The sequence below is a fragment of the Aythya ferina genome, assembly GCF_964211825.1.
Source record: "Aythya ferina genome assembly, chromosome: 2".
Classification (NCBI taxonomy): domain Eukaryota; kingdom Metazoa; phylum Chordata; class Aves; order Anseriformes; family Anatidae; genus Aythya; species Aythya ferina.
The window spans coordinates 66,155,771-66,174,563 of NC_140297.1; the positions used below are offsets into that span (position 1 = coordinate 66,155,771).

The 18,793-nt window shown below is 43.3% G+C and overlaps 2 protein-coding genes across 2 annotated transcripts in view; one reads left to right on the top strand and one right to left on the bottom strand.

Annotated features, from left to right (window-relative positions):
- Window positions 1–334, top strand: part of ADTRP (androgen dependent TFPI regulating protein) — a 32,270-nt gene extending 31,936 nt beyond the window's left edge. Inside the window, exon 6 of the mRNA XM_084511602.1 lies at window positions 187–334. Coding sequence (XP_084367728.1) covers window positions 187–230 — 44 coding nt within the window. The 3' untranslated portion in view covers window positions 231–334. The remainder of the gene's footprint in view (window positions 1–186) is intronic.
- A 1,304-nt stretch (window positions 335–1,638) lies between these two features.
- The window catches only part of LOC311432957 (uncharacterized protein), an 84,555-nt gene continuing 67,400 nt past the window's right edge, over window positions 1,639–18,793 (bottom strand). Inside the window, exon 11 of the mRNA XM_084511607.1 lies at window positions 1,639–2,056. The gene's annotated coding sequence lies outside the window, so the exon portion shown is untranslated. The remainder of the gene's footprint in view (window positions 2,057–18,793) is intronic.

The window sequence follows — 18,793 nt, forward strand, 5'->3', positions numbered from 1 at the left end:
CTAATCTCAGGCAGGTTCAGTTCCCCAGTGCTGCTGACAGGCTGGGGACAGGTTCACATCCTCTGCCCAACAGCATGTTTGATCTATAAAAGGACTTCATATTCTGCCTTTTTTTTTTTTCCTTTTTTTTTTTTTTTCCTTTTTTTTTTTTTTTTGAACAATCTGTTCTCCTCTGCCTCGGAACAGGAGATTCAATAGTAATACTGGACTACAAGCAGAAAGGCAAGTGAATGCTTCTTTTCAAGCCAATCTCTCCATGAATGCTGAAGCCATGAAGTAGAGGAAAATAAACGCAGCTGTGATAAATCCTTTCTCCAATGCACTGCAGCTTCTGGTGAAGCCATTATGTCATCAGATGTATGGAAAACTGGTGGAAAATACGAAATGTTTGCCTCTTACATGATAACTCCACAACTGCTATGAATCAGAAAATGGTGTTAATCTGTTTACACATATTTTACGTCTCTTGCACAACATACATGAGGATGTGTCCATGGTTAAAACTTGTCACTGGTAAACAAACTCCCTCACAAGCTTGGCAATGCTTGGTGAGGGACCTGTAAATGCTAGCCAGATCTTGTTTGGATTGCCCTTAATCAGGTCTGAAAAAAAAATATGAGGAGGGATAATTTTAACACTGCTGTGAATTCTAGGCTAGATAGATAACAAATTGGACTAATAAGGACTGCAATTTGGAATGTCTGCTCAGAAAGTTCACCATGAAGCCAGATTCTTCTAATGAGAAACATTCTGGAATACTAATGTGCATAATATCTCCCCTCCATTTCAGAATGAAATCTGAAGGCAACACTTTTTTCAGATAATTTTGCAGCAAAAGTAACCTAATTATACTGACTGTATGATTGCTTTGACAGAAAGCATGTTAATTTAAAGCAGTGTTTAACATAAAGCTGCCTGCCATATAATTACACTCCATTCACATGTTTACTAATCTTGTTCAATATAGTTGATTTCTGTTATTAGCCCCAACATCTTGTTAACATCTAAAACACTAGAGATGTGCTTTGTAAACTGCAATAAACAAGCAAAACTGACAGTAGTGGAAGTGTTCTTTAATGTTCAATGTGAAAAAAGAATGATCTCTTTTTATATTTAAGATTAGCATTGCATTTAAATGAGGATTTGAAACTAGTTGCAGTACTTTGGTGTCTAAACTCTATCTTCATTGCCAAAACCCATAGCTTAGAGCTTCTATGTATTCAGTTCACTGGAGTGTTATTTTCATCTTTTTAATGCTGCTGTAGCTTAGCAAAAATGAAACACATTTTAAGCTGCCTGTGAGCAATGGAAGAAATTGTGTGTACATAAGATTGTTCTCCTCACCTGTTAAGCACCTGATAAAGTTTTAGTCTGTGTACTTGACACACTAGGACTAACCTGCAAAGTAAGTTAACTCAGTGAGATGTACACATTCAGCAGTTCTCATTTTATCTAGGTAACTCACTCCAGCTACCTTTGCAAAGGGAATACAGATAAGTGCACCCAACTTTTCTGTTGAAGTTGAACGCGAGCATGGAAAGGATCCAGCTGAAAGATGCTGGTCAGAGGAAATATTTCAGAGAGGCAGACAGATGAAAACCATGAAATGAATTAGGGAAGAGGAGAAAGTTCAGGAGATTCCTTATATGGTCGCATTTTATTATGGTTATTATTTTTGCACTGATAGTCTAGTGCAAGCTTTTTAAATGTCAGAAGCTCAAAACAAAGCTTGATAAAGGGGCTGGTTCTTTCCCCATAGCTTCAGCCAGAGAAGCTGAAGGGCAAACCTGAGCTCTTGTTTGTGCTGTGATTAACTGTGGCATCTGAGGCTGAAGACTTTCTTGATGGACTGCAGAAGTGTGAGGAGGATTGCTTCTTGCTTTGGAGAGGACTCAGGGAAGGCTTTGTTCTCTGTTACATTCTGCATGCTGCTGGAGAAGGGGGAAGCTGGGTCTGAGTTATGTGCTTCGAGCAGGAATTCAGGAATGCTTGTCTCCAAAACACAAGTGCTGGTATCTCAGGTTGCTTTGCTCCTTTCTCTCTAACACACATGAAACTATGCAAAGGAGAAAGGATATATTGTTGATCACAAACAAATATTTTCCCCCCGATTTCAAAAAGGCTTTACTGATATACGCCAAGTAAGGATCTGGCCTTTATGACATTTACACTAGATTTCTCCTTCTCATTTTGTTTTGAGTAAGCATGCAAAGTCAGTCAGAACTGTTTATTTATAGAAGCAGATTTTCATGGCTGTATAAATTAGAAGTTATTACTGAATGAGATGCCTGCCTACTCACACAGTGCAGCTGTATAGGAATCCTTTCATGCTGCTCCACTGTACACAGTCTAGAACGGGAAGAAAATTACCTGCCCCCAGCCAAACAAAAGGACTGCTGCTCAAACCCTTGGGCGAAAACACAGCAATTAATTTTTTCCTCAGTACAATGTGGAGTATGACAACCACAATTACCTAATACTCCTTAGACCTGCCACTTTTGTTTGTCAGAGAGAGAAAATGAAGATTTAAATTCACTAGAGAGAAAAAAAATCAAACAACAAAAACATACACAAAACATATAACCTACAGCTGGACTTTCTTTTTATAAAATTGTTTCTTTGTTTGTTTTGTTTGATAGTATGGGATAGATAGAGGAAAACTGATTGTTGTATGTGACAGAGCAGCTCCAGCAAATATGGACTAACCCCATATACTCACCCAGAGTTATTTCCAGCAGAAATATCTAGAAACCAATATCTACCATGTTGAGGAGCTTTCACTCCAGTGCACACCTTTGTAACAGTTTACTCCTGCAAAAAGCATAGACAAATGCTAATTTATTCCCTCCCCAATGTCCAACACAGCTTTCTTGGTCTGGGTCTCTGCCAGGGTTTCAGGGTCACAATCTGACCTCAAAAACATAACTTAGGGCTGTTCCAAGCCTCCAGTGGAAGTTGCTGAAGATTTACTTTGATGGATATGGGGCCAGGATCTGGCATGCAGGAAATATGCATTTATGTTGTACCAAAGCATCTAAAATAGTTGCCCAGTGAGGATAAAATTCAATTGGAGACCTTGCATTCACTTGGCAGAGCACATAATTAAATAATTTGTGCCACAGAATTAACCAGCAGCTCTCAGGGGTATTGGAAAGAGAAGGCTTTCAGTCAACCCTTAGAGCCAAACAAAGACCCATTTCCCAGGCAAGGTATTCGATAGCCATTGGAATAAAGCAGTCACGTTCATCTGTGGATGGGATCGCAACCCTTTTTGTCAGCATCCATCCCCGCTGATCGTCTGCCCGCCCTCACCGTTGTCCAGCCTACAGCTGCGCCTTGCCGAGCACCGGGAGTCACCTTTCTTCACCTGCTCCCTTCCCAGCAAAGGGGACCCTGACCCGGCACCCTCACTTCGTGTCGGCTGCCGACACCGGGACATTTTAGGGGTCAGACATTTTGGCTCTGAGGCGCCGCGGCTCCATCTTGTGGCCGCCCTGCGGTGCAGCCCCGGCGGCAGCGTTACACTTCCCAGCCGGAGGTGTCGCCTGGATGCACCAGACAAACTGTCCCCAGCCCCGCACAAAAAAAAAAAAAAAAAAAAAAAAAACACGTTTTGCCCCACTGTGCATCATCTCGCACGCAGCAGCGTGTTATTAAGTCAAAATCACAGGGATAATAAATAGAAAGTGGGTCTTTTCGGTGAACACAGGCAACCAGGGAGGTGATCGTCCTTCTGTGCTCTGCTCTGGTGAGGCTACATCTTGAGCACTGTGTTCAGTTTTGGATCCCTCAGTATGGGAAGGACATGGAGGCTCTGGAGTGTGTCCAGAGAAGGGCTATGAAGCAGGTGAAGGGCCTGGAACACAAGTCCCGTGAGGAGCGGCTGAGGGAACTGGGGGTGTTCAGTCTGGAGAAGAGGCGGCTCAGGGAAAAAGACCATACTGTTCTCTACAACTACCTGAAAGAAAGTTCTGGGGAGCTGGGGGTCCACCTCTTCTTGCAGATAACTAGTGATAGGACAAGGGGGAATGGCCTCAAGTTGCACCAGGGGAGGTTTAGTTTGGAAATTAGTAGACATTTCTCCACAGAAAGAGTAGTCTGGTATTGGAACAGGTTGCCCAGGGAAGCAGTGCTTCACTGTCCCTGGGGGTGTTCATGGAAAGGTGGGACATGGTGCTTAGGGACATGATTTAGTGGGTAACACTGGTAGTAGTAGGGTGATGGTCAGACCAGATGATCATTAAGGTCTTTTCCAACCTTGATGATTCTATGATGTAACAGCACACAACAGGAAAGAAACAACATTAATAGAGAGCATTATTTTTATGCACAGTCTTAAATATATATGTTTAAACAGATATTTCCAAATAATTTTGACCTCAAATTGTACATATAAAATGGATCTCAGCCTTGGGAGGAACAGCACCTAGGCTCTAACTGCAACATCACTAAAGCAGTTGTCTTGTTGCCAAACAATAGCTGTTGTTCCTGAAGTAGCTAGCCAAAAATAATATGATGTGCAACTGCATTCCCACTGTTGTTCTTGCAAGAGTACTTATTTCCAGAGTTGGCTGGGGATGGTGAACAACACAAATAAACCAAGGACGACCAGAACAACTTGAAAAGCATGTAGAAACAGGTGGAGTAGGAATAACATAGTTAGTACGGGATGAAGGGGATGAAAGAGGATAAAAACATTTATACCAAAAGTTAGTGAAGAGTTTTAAGTTAAGCAGCTGCTTTTATGTTGTTACATAGGTGAAAGCAGAACACAAGTATTTAGGTGCTCTGCTTGTGTGCAGATTTGTGAGAATTGTCTATTAATCTTGAGCATGGTAGTTGCACACTTGCACCTTAAATGTTGCTTTTTGGCTCTGATTTTAGAGAGAAAATGAAATGCAAAGAGGAGAAAATATACAAAAAGCTGAGGTACTTTTCTCCTTTAGCTTTTCTCTCCCATTTTTCAACTTTTACTATGACTTTGCCAGTGTTGGTTCTCAAGACACAAATTTGAATGACTGTGAGGAACCATAAAAAGGCTACCTGGCCTGGCCTAGGGGAAAAAAGTTACTTGAAGGCAAAATATCTGGACATCACTGGCATCACAGACATGTAGCTATATACACATAGCCTCTGGCTTGTAGGAGGTCCATATTGAATTCAGAACTTCACAGAAAAGCATACAGGAAAAGAAAAAAAAGTGAGGGATGTGGGTGGAAGGGGTGTTGTTCTAAATCTCTTCCTCAGTAACTGGTAACTGAACTTGTTTGCTACCTGTACCGCAAAAAATACCCATGAAAGATTGGGTTCGTTTTTTTGCTGTCAATAGTCCAGACAATGGCTGAGGCATCTTGGTCAACCATGGGAACTTCTGCACATTTTCTGTACATTTCTGGAAATAAAATAAAGATGACAGTGTCTAGACTATCAATCTACCTTCCATCAGGAATACATTTATCTCGTTGATGAAGAACGCCATGAAAGAAAAGACAAATCTACAGTTCATGGTGCAAAAATTTGATTTTCAAAGTCTTTATCTGTATTTCTACTTCTTGTCATCAGACTCAGTCACCCAAAGTCTCAGTTCTAGACTCCGACATAAACAGAGACATGAACTTTGACCTAAGTTCAGAATCGTAAGTATAGGAAAACCAAAATGGGCTAGAAGAAATCACTTCAACTCTCTCAGATGAGAGCTATTTCTATTTTTAAATTATAGTTTGAGTTTCTGGCAAACCCTGACGCTGATTTCCATGTAATGCTCTCCAAGTATACCATATTTACTAACCACAGTATGTTTATTGCTGACAAAATGCTGCACATGCTTGCTATAATGGGCCCCTGTTTAGCCATTACTGGGTATTTGATAAATGATCTACCGTGGTAGAAGGTCACAGAAGAATAGCAGAGAAACACTAAAAAACAAAAATTAAGGGGAAAAATGTCAGGCACCCAGTGGCCAGAATGACTAGACTGTGAGAGAGACTCAGCTATGCTCTCCCTTTAAATGTGAAAATACCTTATAAGGGAGAAAAATATCACAACATTTAAAGCACAGTCTACACAGTCTGTAGGCAAAGTCTGTGCCATTTAGTTGTCTCCCCCAAAGCCTGGTCCCTAGGGGGACGTGTGTATACTCAGCACAAAAGTATGTTCCACTGAACCCACGGGTGCAGCAAGTTCCTCCTTGGGGGACCAACATTCATACGTCCACAGAAACACGCACGTGGGTTCAGGTCTGACCAGCCAAGGTGACAAAGTGTAAGATCCTTCCAGAGCAGAAGAAAAGGAAATGACCTGGAGGAAATGTGCAGAACATCGTTTCACAAATTCACTGCTGTCATAAGCTGGGCAAAACAAACAAACATACAAAAAACAGTCGCAATGGAAATGAGATTGAACTGGTCATTACGCTGACAGAAAGAAATGCATTTCCATCTAATGGCTGTGGTGATACCTTTTAGGAGTTTTGGGTTTGTTTTGTTAGTTAGTGGGGTTTGGAGCTTTCCAGTTACCAGAGCATTCACAAAGTACTCCTACATTCTTGGTCTGTGCATATGAGTGCTGTCTCCTATTCCCAGATGAGAAAGACTTAATTTGTTAAATTCTTAACAAATTGATAAGGTGGAACTTTCCCATGCAGTTGCTGTCGAGCAATGGGAATGCTGCATGGCATGTTAGAAATGAAAAATATGCATCCGTTCTTTTCAACTTGGACAAACCCTCCAGCTCCTCCTTGTCATCTCAGGGTCAGAGCAAGATCGGCAAACATCTCCCAGACTACAGCACTTGCTCCAGGAAACGCCAGATGCGGTCTCTTGCACTGGGTTTGATCCTTTGGCATGCCTATCTTAACTGATGGGAAGTTTCAGTCAAGCAGGGAAAAAAAAAAAAAAAAAAAGTAGCTGATGGAATAAAGAGTAAAATGTTGTATTAAACCTAAGTAACAAGCTTGCAATGCTTCTTGTTTGTGTATTGCCTCATATGCTTTGAGGGGCAATTAGTAGAATGTAATTTCCCTCAGACTGGTGAATTACTAGCAGCACAGACCGAAAATCTCCAAGATCCAGGTTTACAGTGCTTGCAATGCACTCTTACAGGGATATTCATGCAGGAGGATTTTCCACTGAGCAAAGGGGAATTCCCTGCTTGATAACACACAATCACATGAAACATAAAAATCCCCATTCCCAAAAAGTTGAAGAGGTGGTTCAGGTTTAGACAAGTGGTTTGATCACAGAGCCATGTTTGCAATTAACTGAGGGGTTCCTGCCTTTAAGCCCCACTGGCGGTGATCTCTTGGTTGTGCAGGGGACAATCAGTGCTTTCCAAGCACAGGCAGTGTGGAGCAGCAGATGGGAGGCCAAATCTTGCAGCACCCTGCCGCTGAGAGCAGGCAGACACCATGGCCAGCTCAAGGACTCTGCTTCCTGCCATTGTTATCACTGCAGCCTGGAATTTCATCCAAATGGATTTGACCCCTCCGCTAAACAGCCAGCACATATTTCCCCGGTTAGGGTATTCCAGTGTGAGGACAGGATGGCGTGGGGGGCTTGGAAGGGGAGCAGCCTGCTCCCTTCATGCCAAAGTGACACGAGCATGTTGTTATGTGCTGGAGTCCTCATTTGGCATGCTGCTTTCTGAGGAACAACAGCTCACCCAGCTGATGCTGATCTGTGCACCCAGAGTGTGTTTCTCCTGCAGCAAATGCAGAAGGAAAGAGAAAATAATGGGAAGGATGCAGTTCTTCAGTTGGGTTGCACTTACTTGTAATAGAAATTCAGTAGGCGCCACTTATGGCCTGCACTTTAGGAAGATTCTGTTCTTATTTCAGGTTTTCAAGACTGAAATGCACCGTGCTTTCTTACAGCACAGCTTGCCTCACCGTGTTTGCATGCAGACTTTATTTCTGCACACACTGTATATTGGTTTTGCACAGCATTCCCCTGCACAAGAGCTGGCCTTGTTTTTTGCCTGTGAGATACCCTCTTTGCAACCCTTACTTTGCAGGATTTTATTTAATCCATGGGATCACTTTAATAATGGTTCACTACCAGTAAGCCTCTGATATCTCAGATGATGCTCCAGTTCCACAAGAATACATCCCAATGGTCCTTGCCTCATGAATTGACGGCCAAAGCCACCCCAAAGATAACTGCTGTTTTTACCTTTTTTGAGCCTTATATTCAGGAACAGCTTGGTCCTGTTCTCAAGTATCTCCCTCTTTTCCCCTTCATATTTGTACCAGAGTATACCCTTCTAAAATTCCCTTTGCCATACTTTTAACTAGCCTTCAAAACATAAGGAAATGTTACATATAACCCATAATAACCACCAATTAGCGTGACAATCTGCTTCCAGCTGCCCCATCTAGTCGTTCTTCATTCTATTCTCCCAGCTTTCCTGTAAGAGAAACTTCAGTTTCTTCCTTGACAAGACTGCTGATGTCCAAAGGTCACTGTCACCACTTTAACCCATATCATCCAATTTGTGCACATTCTTGAACGCATTTCTAAAAGCTAAATATTGAAGAGACCACTTAAATTTGAATCCAAGCTATGCCTTTGGAGATCTTCTTAGTTCCTCCTCCAGAACAACCTCTCATCCCTTGTAGGAGTTGGAAACATTTGGACCACCTTGCTCCTCTCCTGTAAGTCAACCTTTCCACATCTGTCTTAAACAGAAAATTTTGAGTTAACAGAAAACCTTCTCACTTTTTTTTTTTTTTCTTCCCCTCCTTCTCTATCCCATACTTCACTCCCTATCAGATGCCAATCACCCACTCTCTACAAAGAAGCATATTCCCTCTTCCTTCCCCTCAGGACCTCAAAGAAGCATTGTTTCTCTTTACTCTCCAGTTCTAAACTTCAGCTCTAATGCAGGCACGGCAATGTTATAAACATTAACAATCCTAGCTAATAAAAAGCTATTCAGGGAAAGGTTTATAGTTTGCTATGTATTGATAGAGTTTTTGACATCCCAGAGCCATGGCTTCCTTGTAACTTTAAGCATGAGTCAATGTCAGAGGATACTGATCATAATCTGTTTCAGCAGATTGATCTTCCCCCTAAGAGCATATTAAACAACGTTTTGTTTGAATAGATCTGCAAGTACTTTGGGTAGGAACATCAGCTGTGTGTCAGCATAGCTCTATCTGAAGTTAGTGGTATCAAGTCAGTTTATGTCTGGAGTCACTGACCTAGCATAAAGTTTCTTTTACTTGAGAAAATATAAATATCCCCAAAATATTAACTAAGCCTGAAAATGAGATTAAGACTTTAATATCACATTGCAACCAGGGAAACAGACTTGAAAAGACAAACCCCAGATACTCCATCATATCCACTGCTTCTGAATGGGGGCATGTGAAAACACATCTAGACTGAATTTTCAGTGCAACTCAGCACAACAGAAGACAGGGAAAATGCTTGCCTGGCAGCATTTCTGATGGCCATGCCATACTGTGTTACCCTAAAATAGAAAATCATAAACCAAGAGCTACTTTCAAAGCACACAAAGCTAGAAGTTCTGATCAGAGCACTGCAGGCTTAACAGAAAAGGATCTGGGTCTCCCAGCACGAGACCCCCGTTTCACTCCCTTTGTCTTTACTGGGCTTTGGATCAATGCAGGCAAAAAGGCTTCCTCTGTACCAGGCTTTAACTTTGACCGTCCACTCAACCATTCATTCCCATAATCTTATGCTATTATTATGGTTTTAATTAGCAAAGGTTATACACCTAAATCTATTGTTTCAGTAAAGTTTTGGCCACAAAGTCCACATGATCATACAGAGATGAAAACCAAAGTCATCAAGTAATCAAGCTCAATACTTTTGTTGCAATTACAGCACCATATGTGTTTTATTCACATATACCTTCCTTTCCTGCCCTGTCTTCCTCCAAAACCCTACCACCAGTTTATTGTTGCTTTGCTGTGATCAGTAACTCTGCATCATGCAGACAGCTGAATAAAATTCTCTCTCTGTACCAATCTAAACTGACATTTTGACAGGGGCATGCCTTGGTAGCAGTGTGGCAGTAAATAATGTTATAGCAAAGAGAAGCCATTTGAACTGATGAGGTATATTGCTTGCAGCTGCACTGCATGAGTTCAACCTCAAGCCAGGCTGCTCCTACCCAATGGATTCAAGTACTATAATAGATTGAGAATTCTTCCTGTGCCAAAACAATGAGAGATAAAGGGAGCTGGAGTTTCTTCCCTTTGTACTCTCATCCAGCCTCCAAAGAAACAAACAGCTTAATCACACATGTACACAAACAAGTATTTTGAAATAAAAGTGCACAGAGAAGATTGAAATGGTAGAACAAATTCTGTTCTTAGTTGCATTATCAATAGCCATGTAAAACCTATATAAAAATTTTGATCCCTGCCATTTTAGAGAACTTTCCTCTTCTGATTGTCTGATTAATCTACAGAAAGTGATTATTACCTGACACTCCACTCCATATGGCTGTTTTCTTATTTACATTTCACATAACTTGGACTGCATCATTGATTAGCCCATTTTACATTTATATTCCACCTGTCATTTTTGCTTGTTCATTTTCAGCTTCTTCATATAGAGAAGTTGTTTATTAGCTCTTCTTGAGCTCTTCAGCTTGAGATGAAAGGATGCTAGCTACTCTCAAATCCAGCAGTGTTACCTTTCTCAAAACGCTTTTAAGTCAAGGTTTATTCATGTGCCATTACAGGGGATAACAGACCTGTTGTTAGCAAAACACTTCATGACTGGAACAGAGTGGTTACCTTCTTCATCATGAATGCAACCAGGAAGTTTTCTCCACAGAAAACCACATTCAGCTTAATTAATACTTACCCTTTTCCTCAAGGTTTTGAGGGGTTACAAATGATGTAACAAAACCAGACTTTTACAGATCAGTCAGCATCTCAGAACAGATGAAGCCAAGTCCTTAGCAAGTACTATTCTTGGAATCCCCAGAAACACAAAGGAAAAAGACACAAGGAATTCTCTGTTAAGAGATCCGAAGTTAGGTGTGATAGAGCAGACAGACAATTTTTTTTATCTTTGTCAAAAAATAAGGGGAACAAATGGCTTAGGATTCCTCAAAAAAAGTGCAATAACTAGCTTGTATCAGAAAAAGAATAGTAATTAATATTCCTCTCCTTTAGGATATGTTTTGTTTTCTCAGTTTTTTTTTTTTTTTAATCACAGTATTGATTAGTTTTGATTTAATCCAACTTTGCTTACAACTACTCACCCATAATGAGGTCAATTTTTCTTCCTCAAACACAAATAAGCAGCAATATCCTTTTAGAGTAGTGGGTATCAAACAGTATTGTGACTTTTTGGAATTTGCCAGTTCAGAAATTAAAAGAAAATACTCTTTATTCTTAATAAAAATGCTCTTTATTATACCTATTTTTTTAAATCTCTCCCTCACTTTAATACTAATAAAAGTGATGGATATCTAAACTGGGCAGCTAACAGAGACAAAAAGTACATTCAAAACAGCCTCACAGTGGTAAGTAACATCCATATTTCATTTAACTTAATATAAGTGAAACACCCCCTAGCTTGCGTATTCCAAGTAAACTTTTCATTTCCTACAAAGCACAGAACAGTTTGTGCTTAATGAGTAGCACTCATTTCTTTGTTAGTTATACCATTTCTAAAAAAATACAATTTCCAATAAAATTGGTCTGACACTGTATCAAATTCACATCAGAATGAAAAATGAGTGGCACACATTAGTTTTGTGCTGGAGACTTGTTGCTAGCTATTTCATTTCTGTACTTTGACAATGTTCATAATTAAATATGATGGGCACAAAAACTTACTTAACATTAAACTAGTATAACACAGAGTTCCTGAGGAAGGCCAGAATATCAGATATTCCCACTTCAGGCTTCTTTTGCTTCTCAATGAGCAGTGGCAGGAGTACATTATTGCATAAGTAATGTTCACTTGATGAATCTAGACTGATTGAGATAGCCCTCACATGTAACATCCAATCATCACAAGGCACTGCAGTAAAGGGAAAGGTGACACGGGAGTGGAAGAATGGCATCTGTCTCAGTCAGAGAAGGCTGCCCAATGGGTATCTTCAAAGTGCCAGTCAAAGAATCACAGAATATCCCAATCTGGAAGGAACCTACAAAGATCATTAAATCCAACTCCTGGCTCCAAACAGGACTACCTAAAAATTAGACCATGTATTTGAAAGTGTCTTGAACTCTGACAGGCTCAGTGCTTTGGCCACTGCTCTTGGGGAGCCTTTTCCGGTGCCTGACCACCCTCTCAGTGCAGAACCTTTTCCTAACACCCAGACTGACCCTGCCCTGTCACAGGTCTGTGCCATCCTCTCGGGTCCTGTTGTGGTTCACCAGAGAGCAGAGCTCAGTGCCTGCCCCTCCGCTCCTCTTGTAAGGGAGCTGCAGGCTGCCATGAGGCCTCCCCTCAGTTTCCTTTTATCCAGGCCAAGCAAACCAAGTGACCTCAGCCACTGCTCCTACATCTTCTGCTTTAGACCCTTCACCACCTTTTTAGCCCTGCTTTGGATGCTCTCTAGTAGTTTTATGTCCATCTGATACTGTGGTGCCCCAAACTGCACACAGTACTCAAGGTGAAGCCGCACCAGGCAGGGCAGAGTGGGACAATCCCTTCCCTCAGCCAGATAGCAGTGCTGTGCCTAATGTATGCTGGGACATGTCTGGCCCTTCTGGCTGCCAAGGCACATACTGGCTCACATTCAACTTGCCATCAACTAGAAACCACAGATCCCTTTCCACAGGGCTGCTCTCCAGCCTCTTATCCCCTACCTCGTCCCAGGTACAGAATCCAGCGCTTACTGTTGTTAAACTTCATGCTGCTGGTGATTGCCCAGCTGTCTAATTTGTTAAGATTTTTATATATGGAGTGGTAATTTGTGTCAAGAAAATGGTTGATATTAATAAAGAAGGGGGAGATTTACGAATGTGGCCATGGGGGTTGGAAAACCCCATGATTGAGATAACATCAGATTCTTAACGACGAGGCCATCAGGAATATAAAAGAGTTTAGAGGGAACAAAGAAGGGTGATTCAGGAGACTCCATGCAGTCTCAGGGTTTCTTGTTCCCCAGCTGGTTCTCTTGTTCTCCAGCCATTAAGGCATGGATGTTTCTGGGTGTTTGCTGTTGTTGTTACATTCCAAGTTGTTTGACCAATGAAAAGTTGTTTTGAAAAGAACTGCTGTGGAGAGAAGGGTATAAGAGGGGAGCCTGCCCTCAAGATAAAAAAAAGGCAACACGATGGAGTTATGATCAATAAAGAAGCAGAAAGAAGGAATGAAGAGGAACAGGCTGGCAGAATGGAGACCAGGACGGGAACAGGCATTTTGATTGCCTCATGAAGATAGGTTTGGCCAGACTCAGCAAACCGCTCAGAGAAGCTCATACAGAAAGTCGCTGAGAACAGGCGCACTGGAGCTGGAGAGAAGCTCGAGCTGAGAGAAGCGGACCTGTGCACACAACTGCCTCTCGCTGGTAAGCAGTTGCGCATTATGGGGAATCATACATCCTTAGGAACAAAGATTGTCCTGATAACCTTACAGCATATTCTCCTCATTAACAAATGGACAGTTTATGAGCCTGAAATATGGGACCAAATTGATGTCAAGGTGTGGGACTCTGCAACTAAAAACGACAAGGTTGCAGTGGGATTGCTTGGCACCTGGCGAGCAATCTCTGAGGCCTTAAAGAGCCATGTGGAGCCACAATGACAAATGTGTGGCTTGCCAGATAGTGAGGGAGCTGCGGGCTCCTTTACTGATCCGACTGCTACGCCATTGGCCCCTCTGCTGCTACAGCCATCGAAGGCTTTTGCTGTTACACCCCCTGTTGACCTGGACGTGCCTTTTGACCTAGGCCTCATTGGCCTTGAAAAGGAGATGGATATGTTTTTCTTCGATCTGAGAAGAACGAGATACATAAGGCCTGAAGACCAAGTTGCTTGACAACTTAAAGCGAGACATATTGTTCAAAAGGAATGGTAAATGGAGACTGTTATGTTATGGAACTTAAAGGACTGTTTGTTATTTTTCCTGATTGTATGTATGTATAGGCATACTCGGGTTTAGTATGTACATGTAAAAGTGATGTTCTTAGAATGTTTGATGTTCGTGTGTGCGTGTTAGTGGAGTGTAGACTCCCTGCACTCCCAGCGCTGTTTACTTGCCTTTTATACCTTTTAGAAATATTTGTTTTATAAATATTACAAAATTCAGATTGAATTCAGACTTCATTTATAACAAGATCATCCTGCAAGGCTTCACCACCCTCAAGGGAGTCAACAGTTCCTACTAATTTAGTTTTGTTTCCAGACTTACTTGGTATGCATTCAAGTTGTGCATCCAGGTCATGCATAAAAACATTGAAGTGAACTGATCCTAAAATGGAGCCCTGTGGAACCCCACTAGTGACTGGCTGCCAACCTGATGTTACCTCACTTATTCTAACTCTTTGAGCTCAAACAGTCATCTAATTGTTCACACATCATACTATGTATTTGTCCAGCTGTACATTGAAGATTTTGTCCAGACAGGTTCTGATAGAGCAGAAATCTTTGCTGAAATCAAAAAACATTGTATATGCTGTCTTCCCTTGGTCAAACAGATGGGTAAACTTGTCCTAAAAAGAAATTAATTTAGGATTTTATTAAGTTTGGAAATTAAAAAGAAGTGATCTCTTGTAACTATTTAGTCAAGGGGACTCCAGACATGGGATGAGGTGATAGCTGGAGCCCAGGCCATATGAGAGAAGGTGGAAGGCAGTCCCACTGCCAGAGGGGAAGCCTTTCTTTCTGGTTAGAAAAATGGCATGGGGGAGCCATTACCAGGAAAAAGGCTTTGTGCATGACTGCATTCACCTGGGAGGTGGTGGTCATCCCTCATTGCAGTGCCCTTCTCCGGGCTATGTCTCACCCATGGGGTAATGGCTGGAGGCTATGTCACCATGACCTTCAGAAAACAATGTGGGGCCCAGGAACACCAATCATTCAGAGAACGGTGTGGGGCCCAGGCATGCCCACCATCCTGAGAACAGTGTGGGTCTCAGATGTCTAAAATATAGAGAACAGAATCTAAGGGTATTTATTTTAAAATGGCCAAACAGGGGCTTCACAACATGAGAAGAATATAAAACTATTAGAGAGAGTCCAAAGGAGGGATACAAAGACAGTGAAGGTTCCAGAGTAGAAGACACGAGGAGTGGCTGAGGTCTCTTGGTTTGCTCAGCCCAGAGCAGAGCAGGCTGAGGGGAGGCCTCATGGCAGCCTGCAGCTCCCTCACGAGGGGAGTGGAGGGGCAATCTCTGCTCCCTGGGGACGGCGACAGGACCCGAGGGAATGGCATGGAGCTGGGACAGGGGAGGGTCAGGCTGGGTATAGGAAAAGGCCCTTCACTGGGAGGGTGGTTGGGCACTGGAACTGCTCACCAGGGAGGTGGTGGTGGATTTACCGTGCTAGGCAGCTAAACAACACAACCGCTCTCTCACGCAGACCTTCTCTTCACAAACAGAGAAGGACTGGTGGAGGATGTGATTGTCGGGAGCTGTCTTGGGCAGAGTGACCACGAAATGGTGGAGTTCTCTATTCTTGGCAAGGCCAGGAAGGGGACCAGTAAAACCGCTGTATTAGACTTCCGGAGGGCTGACTTTGAGCTGCTCAGGCCACTGGTTGGCAGAGTCCCTTGGGAGGCGGTTCTGAAGGGCAGAGGAGTCCAGGAAGGCTGGGTGCTCTTCAAGAGGGAAATCTTAATGGCGCGGGAACGGTCTGTCCCCACGTGCCCAAAGACGAGCTGGCGGGGAAGAAGACCAGCCTGGCTGAACAGAGAATTGTGGCTTGAGCTTAGGAGAAAAAAGAGGGTTTATAATCTTTGGAAAAGTGGGCAGGCCACTAGGGAGGACTATAAGGATGTTGCGAGGCTGTGCAGGGAAAAAATTAGAAAGGCCAAAGCTCATCTGGAGTTCAATCTGGCTACTGCCGTTAAAGATAACAAAAAATGTTTTTATAAATACATCAACATAAAAAGGAGGACTAAGGAGAATCTCCATCTGGATGCGGGGGGAAACTTAGTTACAAGAGATGAGGAAAAGGCGGAGGTGCTTAATGCCTTCTTCGCCTCAGTCTTTAGCAGCAATACCGGTTGTTCTCTGGATACCCATTACCCTGAGCTGGTGGAAGGGGATGGGGAGCAGGATGTGGCCCTCACTATCCACGAAGAAATGGTTGGTGACCTGCTACGGCACTTGGATGTGCACAAGTTGATGGGGCCGGATGGGATCCACCCAAGGGTACTGAGAGAACTGGCAGAGGAGCTGGCCAAGCCGCTTACCATCATTTATCAGCAGTCCTGGCTATCGGGGGAGGTCCCAGTTGACTGGCAGCTAGCAAACGTGACGCCCATCTACAAGAAGGGCCGGAGGGCAGACCCGGGAAACTACAGGCCTGTCAGTTTGACCTCAGTGCCAGGGAAGCTCATGGAGCAGATTCTCTTGAGAGTCATCATGCAGCACTTGCAGGGCAAGCAGGCGATCAGGCCCAGTCAGCATGGGTTTATGAAAGGCAGGTCCTGCTTGACGAACCTGATCTCCTTCTATGACAAAGTGATGCGCTGGGTGGATGAGGGAAAGGCTGTGGGTGTGGTCTACCTTGACTTCAGCAAGGCTTTTGATACCGTCTCCCACAGCATTCTCCTCAAGAAACTGGCTGCTCTTGGCTTGGACTGGCGCACGCTTTGTTGGGTTAGAAACCGGCTGGATAGCCGGGCCCAAAGAGTCGTGGTGAATGGAGCCAAGTCCAGTTGGAGGCCAGTCACTAGTGGCGTTCCCCAGGGCTCGGTGCTGGGGCCAATCCTCTTTAATATCTTCATCGATGATCTGGATGAGGGGATTGAGTGCACCCTCAGTAAGTTTGCAGATGACACCAAGCTAGGTGCGTGTGTCGATCTGCTCGAGGGTAGGAAGGCTCTGCAGGAGGATCTGGATAGGCTGCACCGATGGGCTGAGGTCAACTGCATGAAGTTTAACAAGGCCAAGTGCTGGGTCCTGCACCTGGGGCGCAATAACCCCAAGCAGAGCTACAGGCTGGGAGATGAGTGGTTGGAGAGCTGCCAGGCAGAGAAGGACCTGGGAGTGATGGTTGATAGTCGGCTGAATATGAGCCAGCAGTGTGCTCAGGTGGCCAAGAAGGCCAACAGCATCCTGGCTTGCATAAGAAACAGTGTGACCAGCAGGGCTAGGGAGGTGATCGTCCCCCTGTACTCGGCTCTGGTGAGGCCGCACCTTGAGTACTGTGTTCAGTTTTGGGCCCCTCACTACAAGAAGGACATGGAGGTGCTTGTGCGGGTCCAGAGAAGGGCGATGAAGCTGGTGAGGGGCCTGGAGAACAAGTCCTATGAGGAGCGGCTGAGGGAGCTGGGCTTGTTCAGCCTAGAGAAAAGGAGGCTCAGGGGCGACCTTATTGCTCTCTACAGGTACCTTAAAGGAGGCTGTAGAGAGGTGGGGGTTGGTCTGTTCTCCCACATGCCTGGTGACAGGACGAGGGGGAATGGGCTTAAGTTGAGCCAGGGGAGTTTTAGGTTAGATGTTAGGAAGAACTTCTTTACCGAAAGCGTTGTTAGACATTGGAACAGGCTGCCCAGGGAAGTGGTAGAGTCACCATCCCTGGAAGTCATTAAAAGACATTTAGATGTAGAGCTTAGGGATATGGTTTAGTAGGGACTGCTAGTGTTAGGTCAGAGGTTGGACTCAATGATCTTGCGGTCTCTTCCAACCTAGAAATTCTGTGATTCTGTGATTCTGTGATCATATGGTATGGAATATCCCTTTCGTTGGTTTAGGTCAGTTGCCCTGGAGATGTTTCTTTTCTCACTTTTTTTTTTGCCCACCCCTTAGGAGGGTTAGAGAGAGTCCTGATGCTGTGCACTGCTCAGCAGCAGACACAACAGTGGTGTGATACCACTGCTGTCCTAGCTACAAGTGCAGAGCACAGCACTGTGTGGGCTTCTGCAGGGGAAGTTAACATCCCAGACTGCCACAGTTTAGGCAGCATTAGGACAATGTACTCAGACATATGACTTAATTTTTAGGTAGTCCTGTTTGGAGCCATTGAGTTTGGACTCAATGATCCTTATGGTCCTGTCCAACTATGGCTATTCTGTGAACATGGAGCTTTCCCAGTGAAGAAAGAAGCCAGGGAAAGCGAAACCTTTCTCAGGAAAGAGATATATCAACACATCATGTAGATGACATGTTAAAATTTTCAACTGTCAACACATCTGACTACCAGTTAACTCCTGGTAAATTAATAATATAAAAAGACACTTCTACTACCTTCAGTATGGCTATAATTTTATCAGATGGAATGACAATGACATCAGCCAATTTTAAAATCATCCTTTAAACTTAGTCAGAACAGGTTTTGAAGAAAGGGAGTTTTGACCAGTAACAACATTTAGTTAAGACACTATTATGAACAGAAATTAGCAGAAACTCAGGAAATAGAAGTAAAACATTCCTCTTCCCTACCACCTCCCCAAGCCTTTTGCAATCCAAAATCTTTACTTGCATATCTGGCTTTGTTTGGCATGCATTTGATCATATAGCAAACTCGACTTTAAGCCCAGGAGAGCATAACGTTCCCCAAGAAATAAAGTGGCTTAACAGCACAATAAAAAGTTTTTGTTTTGTTTTGTGTTTTTTTTTTTTTTTTAAAAAAAAAAAGTAGAAAGGTAAGAAAGGCCACATCATGCTGAGCTCTGAACCAAATGTCTAC